At 31.7% G+C, this 15,592-nt stretch overlaps 1 protein-coding gene and 1 long non-coding RNA gene across 2 annotated transcripts; one reads left to right on the top strand and one right to left on the bottom strand.

The window, feature by feature from the left end:
• Positions 1-5,614: 5,614 nt before the first annotated feature.
• On the bottom strand, positions 5,615-8,821 carry LOC145313831 (uncharacterized). Its single transcript, XR_013877520.1, has 4 exons — positions 8,436-8,821; positions 8,139-8,206; positions 7,594-7,710; positions 5,615-6,808 (listed from the first exon to the last, which is right to left on the bottom strand). It is a non-coding gene; the product is annotated as an uncharacterized LOC145313831 (long non-coding RNA).
• Positions 8,822-11,948: 3,127 nt separating this feature from the next.
• LOC145313827 (uncharacterized) lies at positions 11,949-15,592 on the top strand. Its single transcript, XM_080153472.1, has 5 exons — positions 11,949-12,012; positions 12,571-12,686; positions 12,951-13,122; positions 13,590-14,142; positions 14,633-15,592. Exons 1-5 carry the CDS (start codon positions 11,985-11,987, stop codon positions 14,790-14,792), a joined length of 1,029 nt encoding a protein of 342 aa, XP_080009598.1. The 5' UTR covers positions 11,949-11,984; the 3' UTR covers positions 14,793-15,592.

Genomic DNA, 15,592 nt, shown 5'->3' on the forward strand with positions numbered 1-15,592 from the left:
TTTGTAAATAATACAGACGCAATATTTCTTTATAAACAGTCTGATAAAAGTGTAAACTAATTCTCCAAAGTGGGTTATTTATTGTTCAACACAATAAAAAAGGATATTATTATTTTATATAACCTATGAGATTCAACCCTTTGTAGACAGTGAGGTATTTTTTTTGTCAATAATACGAATTTAAAATATGTCTTTATTACCTAATTACTACGTTATAAAAAAACGAATTGGCAATTTTATAACATAAAATAAATCCTTAACAGTAAGTAAATTGTTTCAACTATATATGACAAGTTAAATATCCCTACAAACATTATAAGAAGCAAAAACGTTCAGATTTTCCCTGTTTTTTCCTTTTTCCCTCTCAAAATACCATAAAATCAAGGCATCATTTCTGGATATTTTTGTGAATAGGACATTTTTGGTTGATCAGTGTAGTGAAATGTGCTTGGTAAATGTTAAGATTTGATAATCAGATGAGAAATTTTTACGTTCACACTCCCTTTAAGTGTCTGTTTGTGCCTTTACACTTAGCTCTAGCTTTAAAATGATCAATTACCGTGATAATCGTTTAAATATTTATAACACAACGTGTAATCTATTTAAAAATTTATCTATAAATTATGGATGTATTGTTTGTAGAAGAAACGCTTAGGGATCTTAACTGGTTAGAAAACAACCCTCATAAAAAAGTAACGGGATGTCTATCTGGCTCAACCGAAACATGGTTCTCCTTTTCAGTGTAGATTCTCATAGGTTATTAACTATTTTGGAGTGGGTACCACCACCCTCCGAAAGGAAATCACCTCCAGAGAAAAGAATCCCCCAAAAGAATAAATTTCAATAAACAAAACTACAGCTTGAAGTTTTGGGTTGAAAAGTTTGTTAGATTTTTAAAATCCAATCAAGATCTAATAAGGGGACCCAAACTTTTTAAGCCAAAAAAATGAAAAATGTTTATAAAACTTTGGGTACCTGTATAGTTTTCTGTCCTATACCACCTTTTGTCTGAGCACATAATTTCAGCTGTCTGCTCACTCTAAAAACAAAATTTAACAGTAAAAGATAATCATTTAATTACTGCTGTCGAGGAAAATCTCTTTTCTTGGCTGCTACATGATATATATATCTAAAATTGTTTGTAAAGATTAATTTGACCAATAATCATGTACTCTATAACTTAGTTTTTTCATCCGTATTGGTTCTTAACACAATAGAGATATGATATAATATCTTTATATGATTTAAAAATAATTTTCTCAGCTGCTATAACAGATAATCTGCTCTAACATGTTATAGTTAATGGCAACTTCTTTCTAACTTACTAGTATTTCTTATTCTATTCCTATTCAATTAAAATAGAAAGGAAAAAAGAAGCCAAAAATATCTAAATGATGTAATCTGTATCCATCAATGAATTAATCCATTAAGAGGCCTCTCGCTTTGATCGTATTAAATCCATCACTTTTTATGGGTTTTTATGTATTACAAATAGCGTTCATACAAAACTGAGAAAAAAATCGTAGATAATAATGTAGCTTTGTCTTTTAGACATATTTTTATTGGCATTTTTATCAATCTGCCCTCTTAAGGCCATTTTTAATAGATTAAAACCAAAAATATGACTTAATGGTTCAAAATCAACTTTGCTGTTCAAACTTTTTTTGTAATATTGTCTAAGCATAACAAAAAAGCCCCATAAGGCCAATGGTACAAAAACCATTAGTAGTAGACACCACAATTAGAGATAGATAGATAACTACAATTAAAGATTAATAGATAGATAGATAAGTAAGTAGAATTAAAGATTGATAGATAGATAGATAACTACAATTACAGATTAATAGATAGATAGATAACTACAATTACAGAATCATAGATAGATAGATTAGTAGAGTTAAAAATTAATAGATAGATAGATAGATAATTACAATTAAAGATGTATAGATAGATAGATAACTAGAATTAATGATTAATAGATGGATAACTATAATTAAAGATTGCCAGCAGATTGATAGCATGTTAAATTAGGTTCTCTTACAAAACAACGAAATATAAATAGTTAGTATCTATAGTTTAAGTAATTCAATAAAAATCCAAGTATTTTTTTTACATTTATATTTAGAAGGCTGATTTCTTACATTAATAAAACTTGAGGCTACGGCCTTAGAATCTAAGAGCTCTTTATTAAAAGGGGGAAAGAGCAGCCAGAAAAAAATGAATTAAACAATTTCTTCATTACATAACTCTGAAAAAAATAGACTAAAACCATATTAGGACTATGTAAAGCCTTTCTATAATAGGGAACCCATCTGGTCATAATCTTTAAGCTACTAATAAAAAAATACGTACTACTATATATAATAGAACGACGACAGTCTGACGACTGCACTGTGGTTTTACTTTAAATGTTCTACTGAAATTGTGATTTTTCTGTTTTGTAAGAACAAAAATGTTTAATTACAACATTAAAAGATTTCACACTTAACCAGCCCCAAAACTGGGCTATTAAATTATGTATTTTACTCTTTTCTAGGTCATTTTTATGAAAGCGAAGGTCCTCTATAACTAAGATATATCCATACATCTATCTGTTATTAATACAACAAGTACGCAGATCCTGCATTATCAGATGTTTTTTTTTATGTAGATACGTTAGTCTGTATCGGACAGCTATTACTTTTAATTTCGGAATCATTCAATAATTTTTAGACTTTGCATGATGATAGCTTGTTAGAAATTTTCAAATGATTTAATTTAATTATCCGAGAAGCTTGATTTTCATAACTGATTCCTAGGACGACTAGAATCTATGATAAATCAAGTCTTAGAATGTAAATAAAAATATCCACAACAGATGTTGCATAGGTATAAATCAAAAGATCTCGCGATCTGCATTTTTATATAATGTTTGGCTTAGTTAGTCGGATATACTGTTCTAGAATAAGTTTTTTGAAGCAATTGAATGATATAGGCCTAAATATTAATTTTTCCCTTAAACTATATAATTTGTAAGTATTTTTATTTGTGTAGTTTAATATATCTATTCATTAGTCAGTAGCGGGTGCGATCCTACCATCTAAGTAAGTAAAATAGCCTAAAACCAAATTTATCAACAATTGTCCTATCCAAAAAAGATCTTGTGTCTGATTTATGTGTTCCTATCGAAATATATATATATATATACATATGTCTTACTCTAGTGTGTTTGTCTGTATAAAAGTATGTCTGTATCTGTTTGTTAAACATGTCTGTCTGTCTGTATATGCATGGTAAAATAATGAAAATTATTGTCATTACATGACATTGTTTACATTGATTACCCCTGTAATTAATTCAAATATACCCTCTTAGACTTCGGAGATGCTATTACATATCGACATTGGATTTAACCTGTAGATTAAACCCATCTTGTTAGGTTCGAGGGGCCAAAGGCCTAGGCTAACAAAACTGGTATTAGTTTTATGATTTTTATTTTGATATTTTTAGAAAATTGTCTGTAATGCGATGCTTTATATGATTTTTCAGTATGGCTGAGAACCTATTCTAATCCAGCGGATATTAATCGGTTTTGAAGCCATACTAGAATGATCAGTTATAGCACGTTTTGTCGAATAACCTACTAAAATTGTATGTCAACAAATTTGCTTCTATGTTGAACAGGTAAATAGAAAACATGAATTAAGTTTAATTGTATAAGTCTAGCTCCGTTTACTTTGCCTATAGCCTACTTAGGTAGGCATAGGCAGTAGTTTTATGCATCCCTACAAAACAGATAGAAAACTGAGAATCTATAATAGCATAACTGTTAAAAATGGGATTATTGAGTTGGAATAAGAGATGTTATAAATGTATAGGTTATTAGGTATGAAAGACCAATTTAAAGCGGAATTTGGCATATATGGACCTAAAGTTTTAAAAATAAGATAATATAATTATGTTATGTTTTATTTAAAAAAGGATAACATTTTTGAGGGGGTTGTGGACTAAAAATGCTTCATCCCATACAAAAAAAAAAACAATCCCCCTCCATTTTTTCTTGTGCATAGTTCCCCTGAATTTTTTATTTTGCTGTTAAAATATTTGCAGCTTTATATGCAGCCTCAAAAAAGGCGCATAGATATATTACACACTCACGCACATTGAAAAAGTCAGTCGTCTTTTTTATCTGTCTCAGACTCGCGGACAATAATATGTTTAGAGCTTGTTAGGGCTCCAGCTATAGGGGATATAAGTTAGAAAATATATTTTAGGAAATTCCAAGACACATTGAAGCGAAAATGCATTTGACTGGGGAAAGATTTGTCTTTGGTAGCTTAAAAAGATTGTGAGAGATTAATGTTTATTATCTAAACCCTTTTTATATAATCTCAATATCATTAAAGAAGTAATGGTCTCTTGTCTGAATCTCTAAACCTCAATTATTACGAAACCGATTGGGCCCAAAATATTAGGTTTACTTTTTAGGTCCTTCGAATACAGAGTCACTATATGCTATGGGTGCAGCCTCTAGCAATATGTGAAGTACCAAGTTTCTTGTTTGAATCTTTACCCAGGTTCTACGAAATACCATAAAAAAAGAGTCGTTTTACCAGAAAAGTGGTAAAGCTGGTCAACCTGGTATAATATACCAGTTTCGTGGTAAATTTTACCAGCAAAAATTTTAGCCAAAAAATTAGTCAAATTTTACCATTTTTTTTGTAAAATTTGACGAAACAAAAAAACCCGTTTTTTGTGTTTTAAATAAAAAACAGCTCTTCATAATCAGTTGTAGTACTTTAAAATAATGACTTTTATACAATGAAGCCTAAATTTAAATTTTTTTTTTTTTTTTCAATTTTACCACTTTTGGAAGTTTTACCAAAAATGTGGTCAATTTTACAACTCTATTTTTCAGGTTAAGTCCGAATTTTCGGACTTAGACAAAAAAACACAATTTGGTCAATTTTTACCAAAAAGTTGGTAAAATTTGACAAGGTATTTTTTTAGGCTAAGTCCAGATTTTTGGACTTTGCCAAAAAAAATGAACTTGGTAAAATTTGACCAACTTTTTGGTAAAAATTGACAAGGTAAATTTTTAGGCTAAGTCCAAATTTTTGGACTTTGCCAAAAAAAAAAACTTGGTAAAATTTGACCAACTTTTTGGTAAAAATTGACAAGGTAAATTTTTAGGCTAAGTCCAAATTTTTGGACTTTGCCAAAAAAAAAAACTTGGTAAAATTTGACCAACTTTTTGGTAAAAATTGACAAGGTAAATTTTTAGGCTAAGTCCAAATTTTTGGACTTTGCCAAAAAAAAAAACTTGGTAAAATTTGACCAACTTTTTGGTAAAAATTGACAAGGTAAATTTTTAGGCTAAGTCCAAATTTTTGGACTTTGCCAAAAAAAAAAACTTGGTAAAATTTGACCAACTTTTTGGTAAAAATTGACAAGGTAAATTTTTAGGCTAAGTCCAAATTTTTGGACTTTGCCAAAAAAAAAAACTTGGTAAAATTTGACCAACTTTTTGGTAAAAATTGACAAGGTAAATTTTTAGGCTAAGTCCAGATTTTTCCAAACAAACATCCTTCTACTTAATGATAAAAATTGCAAATAAAATATAATGAGGAAATATTCAGACCTAATACTTTCCAAACAAACATCCTTTTACTCAGCACTATTTGCTTTCGTTATATGGAATATGAAATTAATAAAATATGATGATAATGATTTTATTTAGAATTTATTTCATATTATAACATAACAGGTCATATAGATATTATCCAGGTCAATACTGAAACTACAAAAGATTGGCATCCAAGATAACAACAGTCTAGTACTGATGCCTAAATGTCGATTGATAACAGTGCCACCTGGAGAGGGAAATTGTAATGCTGCTTTTATGGAGATTAATGTACTGAAGAACAATCAGGCAAGTCTCCTACCTGGAGGTACTCTGACTATTTGGCTGGAAGTTATAAAACCTGGACCTGAAAGTGCAGTATCCTGTCTCTCTGGTGACCTGGAGAATTGTTTTGAGGATCCAGAGTTTACTGATTGTTTGATAGAAACTAGTACCTCCAAATTAAAAGTGCACAAGTTTATACTTGCCTCAAGATCTCCAGTATTTAAGGTAGGTTTTTCCATTCTTACTTGTTAATTAAATTCTTGTCAATATTTTTAGGTAAATTTTTAGGCTAAGTCCAGATTTTTCCAAACAAACATCCTTCTACTTAATGATAAAAATCGCAAATAAAATATAATGATGATAATGATTTTATTTAGAATTTATTTCATATTATAACATAACAGGTCATATAGATATTATCCAGGTCAATACTGAAACTACAAAACTTACTAGTATCGTTTCTGTAAATAACATTTTTTAGAATTTTAGCTTGTGGAATGTTTGGAGCTCTCGAGTAGAACTTAATTAATAAACACCGATTGGGCGGATTGTAATCAATACGCTTTATATGTTAAAGTCAATATTTTTTAGAATTTTAGCTTGTGGAATGTTAGGTGTCAACATTGTCGTCATAATAAACACTGATTGTAATCAATACGCTTTATTTAAGTTAATTTTAACTGACTAACAGAATATTCTCTGTTCAACATTGATCGTCATAATAAAACTTATTAGTATCGTTCTGTAAATTATTTGTTAATTTTAACTGACTAACATATTTTCTCGGTTCAACATTGTCGTCATAATAAATAATGAAATTTTTTGTATAATCTGTGACTGTTACATCTTGAGATGGAACTCTAGTTGTTCTCCATGGAACTGCAAAGCTCCACACTTCAAAACTGGTTCAACTCCAAAATCCTGAAAAAGAATATTCATTTTTAAATTAAGCAATTAAAGGATTAACAAATCAAAAAGGCCTTACAAAAAGGAAAGTTAACGGTTTTGGGAAAATTTCATGGAGAAAGTAGATACAGCTTGTGTACGTGCCTGCTTATTAGAGAAAGTTTAATTCAGTTATCAATACATAACCAGACTGAGAGAAACTAAGAATGTCTTATAACGGGAATTTGGAGTTATGGTATGAATTAAATAGTCGTATGTTAGTTTTAAGAGAGAGTCTAGAGATTAGAGCCAGAACTGACAATGTCGAGATCCAGAGGGAGGTTTGTAAGAGGTTATATCAACATGGATGGATTACTACACATCTTAATCGCTGCCGTCCTTCCCCTCTGCTGCCCGCCGCTGCCCAGGCTGCCGAACTGGCAGCTGTTCTTCACGAAGTAAACATGCACGAGGATGAATGTAATGCTGTTTAGATTTTAATAATATCCTGAATGTACTGTTTCAATAATATAAAGTAGTAAAATCTAATTTTAAATAGCTACCTATCTAGTACATTATTTTTATGTATTAACTTTTGTCTAACCAGTTTAATATCTATCTAATAAATTTAATAATAGCTTAATTGTTAATATAATTTAGTATACAGTTTCATAAAGGTAGTTCGATGTGTGTCTGTGTATATTAACTTCATATTTGTTATGCTTGTATACATGGAAACTACCTTTTGGGGCCGAGGTGTTGCCGTAGTTGCGTGTAGGATTATTCCAACTATCTTTTATTACAAATAATTAAACACTTACTTTTAACGGATGAATTTCTGACGGCAACAGCTTCATGTTGGTGCAAGAAATGTTCCACGGTCGAATTGCGGTCAGCTTATAATCGGAGAATAAACCCAGCTGTGTGCGAAGCTAAACCTGAAAAAGAATATTAATTGAAATATAATTTATATATATTTTTAATATTATTTTACATAAAACACATCTTATAATATCTTTCTATTAAGGGTATAAAAATTCGTTACGCTTAAAACAATCATAAACCTTAAAGGGCGAATATAGGTTGGATATAATATGAGCTTATTTCAAAGGTGCTATTATATAAATTATAATAAATAATTTAAAGATAATGACATATCTAATTGTATTAGTCTGTTTACAGCTTATAAAACCTGTCTAACTCAAGATAATATTATGTAATTAGTGTGGTTCCCTAAGAACTCAAACACTCTACCATCACACAAGGCTTCGTAGCAAGGTTGAATTAAAAAGGCTTCGTTAAAGGATAGTCTTAATAACATGGCCTAAAATATCCATGTTCTTATTAAAATTATTTTAACACTTACTTCTATGTAAACCATTCACTAATTGCAGCGCCCATATATTTTCTCACGAATCTGATTCCTGGTTAAGTCTGAAAAACAATATTAATTGAAATATAATTTGTTAATATTTCTATTATTATTTATATATATTAATAGTAGAATACTTTAAATATTAAGAATAGGATAAAAAGTCGTTCTTATATCATATATCAAAAAGGTTTAAAAAATTATAAAACAAACAGTTTATCGAAGCAGCTTAAAACCATGCGTAAGGTCCTAAATTATATTGATTTTTTATTACATTATTTAAACACTTACTTCTATCTCGCCAATCTTTAATTGCAGCGCCCAAATAGTTATTTCTGATGAATCAGTGTTGCTGAACCTGAAAAACAATATTCAATTTAAATATAATTTATTAATATTTCTTTTACATTCATATATATTAAACCCGGATTATTTAATATTAAGAATAGGATAAAAAGTGTTTCTTAGATCAAATCAAAAAGGCTTAAAAAAGGCTTAAAACAATTATCCTATTATATAAATATATTAATATTGTTCTCTTTTACAACGAAGCTTTTTATTTATTTTAATCTATAGCTGAAACTCAAATTAAAAATAGGATGAGGCCTCGACTTTTCTCTTCCTACTTTAAGTGCCCCTAGAGGCTTCTAAGGGGCATAGCCGCTAGTAAAACTTAAACCGTTAATCAAAGGCAGCCTAAAACCGTACGCTCAAGGTCCTATATTATTAATGTTTTTATATTAAAATTATTTAAACACTTACTTTTACGCAAACCACTCTTTGATTGCAGGGTCCATATACTAACAGCCAAGACTGAAGGTGGACACGTACTTTTTTAAACTTCTGACTATCATCTCTTTGATTGCAGGGTCCATATATCAACACTAACAGCCAAGACTGGTAGACAAGTACTTTTTTAAACTTCTGAATATATAGCTCTCTAGGCGTTCTTAACTGACATTCATATAAATCTTGTGACATGGACCATCTCCTGTCAATCATACTTGGATATAACACGTATTTTCTCTAAGAGACTTGAACTATAACACTCATTGTTTACAATAGTTTTCAATTGGTATAGCGGCATTCATGCACATGCTCTGTACAGGTATACAACTTTATATTGAAAAATATTTCTTTTATATCCATTGCAATATATTTTTTTATATTTTATCGATGATATTTCATTTAAGTCATTGCAAAAATATATTACATTCACATTAAAAAAAATTTACATTAATTTAACTTTCGTAACCCTGTTTTCAGATGATAAAATCAACGTGCTGGACAAAGTTGCCAAACTTTAAAAAACACCTTATGTATATAATATCATTTTAATATTTTACCGGTTAATTAATTAAAACTGCATAACTTATATAATTCATGAAATGTTATTATTCGTTGCAATTTTACGATTAAAAATATAACTGTCTTGCAAAGTGTTTTGCCACCTATTCAATCTGTATGTTGGCAACCGTAACTTTCCATCGGCGCAATAATTCAACTGGACTATATGACTACGGTGCATTTTTGTATTTTAGTAATCATTTTTAGTGAAATTACAGTGAATTTTGAAGTTAATATGTATCATTCTGTTTTATAATTCAAATTTTATCATTAATTATTGAAAATTCTTTCTAAAATATTCTTCGTATTCGTTTTTTCTCCCATTTTTGGGACTCTTTTTAGCTTACGTAATATACAGGACTTTTTTAAATGTAAAATTAATAAATATATGTCTTGCACCGTAGTATAAACGGATTGTCGCAAATATAGGAGTACAATTATAAGAATGAAACTACTTTTTTGGCCCAGAGGTGCCGGAGGCACTGGCTAAAAATAACTGTTTTTAATCTTATGCTTTTAGATTTTTATATTCGTAGAAAACCATGCATATAATACGATATGCTAGTTACCTAGTTTTTTTGCGTATGAATGAGAACACCTGTTCCTATCCACCGGATTCGAATGAATACGAGCTATTTTTATTTTGTAATTTTTTATTTCTTAAATATTCTACCTTTTCAGATAGTTCTGAATAACAGGCTATTCAAGTCAATCACCTGGGTACGCGTACATCATAATAACAGGTATGGGTGTATATTAGCTGTATAAGATTTATTTTTTTTCTCCTGCTACAAAATTTGTTTTAAATAAATAGGGGGGGGGGGGGGGAAGTTTTGACACATTTGCGTAAACAGGGAGTATAGGCTTTATCTTTGGACTGAGAGTATAGGTTATTAGGGATAAAATCATTCTTATATGATGAATTTTCCCAAGTTTTAATATTTTTTGGATAGGCCTCCAGGTTCCGGAGCTCCAGGCCTTCCCCCCCCCCCCCTTGTTTAAGGACAAATAAAATACCGGAAAGTTAAAAAACATTAATCACACCCCTCCCAAAAATAAACAAGACAAACAAAATAATCATTCCTCAAATTAGGATGGATCCATACCAATACCACGAGCTGCATGACAGATGGGACGCCCTCATGGTTAGGATGTTGAGACTCTTCTCCAAGTTAAATATTCGAGTTCAAGAAGAATCATGTGGCATTGATGACGCTGCTGAAATAGTAAAACTGTTATACCATCACGGTTGGGTAGAGACACAATTAAAGAAGAATGAACCTATGCCCGAGAATCTCTACGAGAACGAGAGACCCCGCCTGGATGATACCGAGAGATATGTCATTGACCATGAAGCCGACTGTGCACCTTTCCTCACCAACGTCAGCCCTTTTTTCTAAATAAAACCCAGAGTAACAAGGTAAAAACTACGAAATTATTGCAGGGGTGTATATTCTGCTCCGGGGGGGGGGGAGGGGAGGGGGAAAAAAGAAATAAGTGGATCAATGATGGAAGTTGCTTCAAATCACCTGCTCTTGTTCATGGCTAGTTGTCTTTTGTAGCAGGGGAAAAAATTGTTTTTAACCAAAAAATGTTTCAGAATTCTTTGAGTTTCTTCATTAAAAAACGCTTTAGTTTTCTCATTTTTAATTCAATGTTCTTTCCTTTCAGGGAAGAGAAAGGAGAAGCTAGGAGAAGCCGAGCTCGCCGCCGGCGATTTCATCCAGCCTCCGGATATCCATGCTGAAAGCGAATTTTAATTGTAATTTGTGGCGTTATCCTCTTAGAAAATTTTGTTTGTATTATTTAACTCCCCATCCCCCCCCCCCCCAAACTAAATTGCTGGGTTAGGTTAGGCTAGGTTAAGTTATACGGCTAGGTAGAGGCCAGGCGCCGTTTTTCTAGGGGGGGGGGGGTATTTCCTAAGAGGATAACATCAATTTGTTCTTTCAGAACATTTACGTTAACCTCTCTTTGATTGCAGCGCCCATATATTTTAGAATTAAGTACCCATGGTGACAGTGATCGAGCCCCACTGGTCGTGCAGATATATAATTTCCTGCATATAAACATTAATAAACATTATTTACCCCTAAAGCCGACGATTACGTATGCACGTGTACAGTTTTTTAAGCTTCTGGCTATAGCTCTCTAGGAGATCTTAATTGATATGTTTTATTTTTTGTTTTTGTTTTTTGATATTTTTGTTATGTTGTTTTATATTATTTATTATTATTTATTTTATAGCAAATTAACAAATTTTCTGGGTTCAACATTGTTGTTATAATAAAACTCCATGCAACTGCAGAATTCTGCAAAAGTCACGACCAGTGGGGCTCGATTATATATGCGTTCGTCGGCTTTTCAGGGAAGGCAGGAAATTTATATAGGTATTATCCAGGTCAGGACTGGAACAAACAAAATTTTATGTATATATTGTATATAGTTATTTTTTTCAAAGTAAAAAAATGTCAGACCAACGCTGGATGACGTATGTATAATTGGATCACAATTTTGATAGGTAAGTTTAATTAATTTTATAGACAATCAAAGAATAAATAAGGGTATTTTCTTATGTTTGTAACTCTAACTCTTTATTTTGTGAGTTCCTTTGACATTTAATTTTGGTTTCAAAAAGTGTCACTCCCCCCCCCCCCTTTTTTGCTTTCTCCTTCTTTCATTATATGTAAACAAGTAATAACCTTATTATTATAACCAGGGGTGTATATTCTGCACAAGATTTATTTTTTTTCCCCTGCTACAAAATTTTTTATTTTTTTTCCCCTGCTACAAAATTTTTTATTTTTTTTCCCCCCTAGATTTTTCTGAAAAAGTAGGGGGGGGGAAATAGAAAAATATTTAAAGAACTCTATATTTCATTTATTTTATCCCTCCTACCACACATTTTTTTAGTTTTTTTAACCAAGGAGGGGGGCAAAATGGAAAAAATGTTTTCAGTTTTCTTAATTTTTACATTTTTTTTTCCTCCAACCACTTATTTTTTATTCCCCCCCCCCCTGAGCAGGGGATCCCATGCAGAATATACATCCCTGATTATAACATATACTTCTTATTTCAGGAGTTACCTATACACCCCTGTTAGACGTTATTGAAATGGGAGACAATTTGATTGGTACACTCTCTAAAGCTCTACTGAAGCGTATAAGAAGTGGAGATAAGACGAAAAATGTACAGGTGACTTTTTACAACTAATTATTTCTACATATTTAAGATGAGACCTTACTTTTCATTACTGTACTTAAAGTATAATCTATGCTCGACTTTAATTTCTATTTTTCACTTGCAGTCAGCGCACTATAAACATGCTTGCTCTTACACCAGTATAGTCATATGTACTGTAATCAATTGACACGTGTAGCTTGCCCAAATAACGATCCATAACAACTCCCCTATATTATTTTAAATAAGTAATTCACTAATTATGTAATCTTTTTCCAGTTGCAGCATAAACTGAGGTCCATAAGAAAACTCTTCTGTAAGGTAACGAGAACCAGAAAATGGCGCATGCAGAAACATCAACAAAGTGAAGACAGTCAGCCATTACTAGAAGAAGAACAGCAGGAGGATTTGATGGATGTGGAATATGAGAACGAAACTGCATCGTCAAAAGGTAACCTACAATATCTGTAATATAAAGTAGAACGATGTCGGTCTGTCTGTTTGTTGTTTGTTTGTCCAAATTCCCACAAACATTGTCTCCCAATTTTTGTTTTTTATTTTCCTTTCAATCTAAATTTCAAACAATTGGTTTGATCAAACGTTAGTTAAGTTTGTCTCAAGATATCCTTGTTCCAGGGGTGTATATTCTACATGGGATCCCTTAACCTAACCCACCTTCACCCACTCTCTACATTTATCTACTTTTTCTGGAATTTTTAATTTTTTAACTTTCTAATTTGACTAGTTTTTCTTTACGGCATTATCCTTATACTAAAGTAACAGGATGTCTGTGTGTCTGTTCAAAAGGATCTTGCTAACCGCTGAACCGATTGGGTTCTCCTTTACAGGGTACCTTCACATAGGTCCCGGGAAGGTTTATAACTATAAAACACCATGTTTAACATCGTATTTTTTTAGGTAAAGTTTGTACAGGCTGCAATACCAACTTCACAAAGGAAACCGAAAGTATATGTTATCAATGCTACGCAAACCAAGTTTTGGAGCGATTAAATAACAATCCTGAAGAAACAAACTACATTAATATTGTTGTAGACAATATTAACAACAATAATACCAACGATAATAATGATGCAGACAATGACAGCATTCAAGATGCCGAGGACTGGGACCACGTCGAATTGTTTGATATACCTGAAGATTATTTTGACCCAGATGATGACGATGACCCTGATGACGAACCTGATGGCGAACCTGATGGCGATCATGACGGGGATCGCTTCAAACATCTTACAGAACTTGAGAAAGAAATTGTTAATGATTTCAGAAGCGTTTGTGTTCTAGACAACCCCATCTCTCACAACAAAGTTAGAATCATCCTGGCGATTCTGAAACGCTCGTGTATTTTCAAATTTCCGTCATATAATACATTATTCAAACCCAAATACAAAGTTGAAATCAAAGAAAACAAATATAATCCTACAAATGCTCCTGGTTCACTGATTGAGTGCAGGTATGTTTATATACGATTTAGAAAGCGTAGCATTTCTATAATCATTACCAGAATTTCCGTACGTCCATTCTAAACATGTCGATTTTTCTCCTTTTTTAACAACAAACTTTCAAGTGTTCTAATTATCAGTTTGATCATTCTTTGGTATATTGCTTCCTGCGACAACTTGAGAACAATATTATAAGCGAAGCCACTCTATAATTAATTCCTTAAAATTTAAGTATGTGCATAAACCTTATCCTTCTTGAAGTATTTTTTTTTAACAAATTTACTTACATTCAATTTTGGTTCGACTTTAATATTTTTAAATTCAGTTCAGATACTTCACAATTGTTAATGTCCGTTTGTCGTACCGTTACAGTGCTTTGGTTTTTATGGATGTTGTCATCCTTGTTCCATTACTTTTCATCGTAATATTATTTGGAGCCCGATGGTGCAAAATTTCTTTGAATTGTGCAAGTTTTAGTTAAAAATATATTTCTTTTTCCAGATTCCCTACCTATGAGATCCTCCAAGACGCCATCACAGACTTTAAACGGTTGAATGGACAACAGGCCGTTGATGATCATATAACTTTTGACATCTCGGGCGACGGAGTGAAAGCAGCTCAGGGATCTCATATCTCCTATTATACTGTCTGGATTAGGTAAGTAATTAATATATTGTGGATTTGAAAGGGTTGGGTTGGGATAAAGTTCTTTTCATATACAGCATGACCCTCGAAAAAATATTTTTTAGGATTGGCAGCCTATATTTCAAAGGATATCAAAATATTTGTTTTACATCAATTGACAGCCCAGATTTTTAAAGCCAAAGTTTAGGAAACCATTCAATAAACAAATAAGAAAGAAAACTAAGTTTACAATTGATACTTTTTTCTATTGCATACATATATAAAAATCTGTCTTACTGTATACCAGGACTTAATTAATGCCATAAGTAAACCTAGTTTTTACCACTTTTACGGTAAAATTTTACCAGCCTTTACGTTTTATAAATCAGTGACTACAATTTTAAGTCTAAGGTATTAAATGCTATTATTATTAATTCTTCTTTATTATTTCAGGTTATTCTTCAACAAGGATTTCAGTGTTATATTGCCAGTCAGCATATTTGAGAAGACGAGGAGGCGTCCCTACAGTTACAACTTTCTGGATAATGTTACCCGATTCATCAACAAACTAATTCAAGAAGGATTACCTGGACATACCTTTCAATGTAGAACCATCATCCACGATGCCGTTGCCAGAGCCGATGTATTCGGCATTCTTGGCCATGGATCAAAAAATGGATGCCCACACTGTGACCTTCCAGGGATGGCTTTTTCACAGACTTATCTCCGTCAAAAGAACTTGGTATTGTTCGAATCAATGAATGTATTTTACCCCAGTGACAGTCAAAATATGGGTACGCCGAGGTCTGACGAGAAATTCCGCAAGTTAGAGGAAAA

This window comes from Acartia tonsa, chromosome 1 (assembly GCF_053477335.1).
Source record: "Acartia tonsa isolate MP-2025a chromosome 1, ASM5347733v1, whole genome shotgun sequence".
Classification (NCBI taxonomy): Eukaryota; Metazoa; Arthropoda; class Copepoda; order Calanoida; family Acartiidae; genus Acartia; species Acartia tonsa.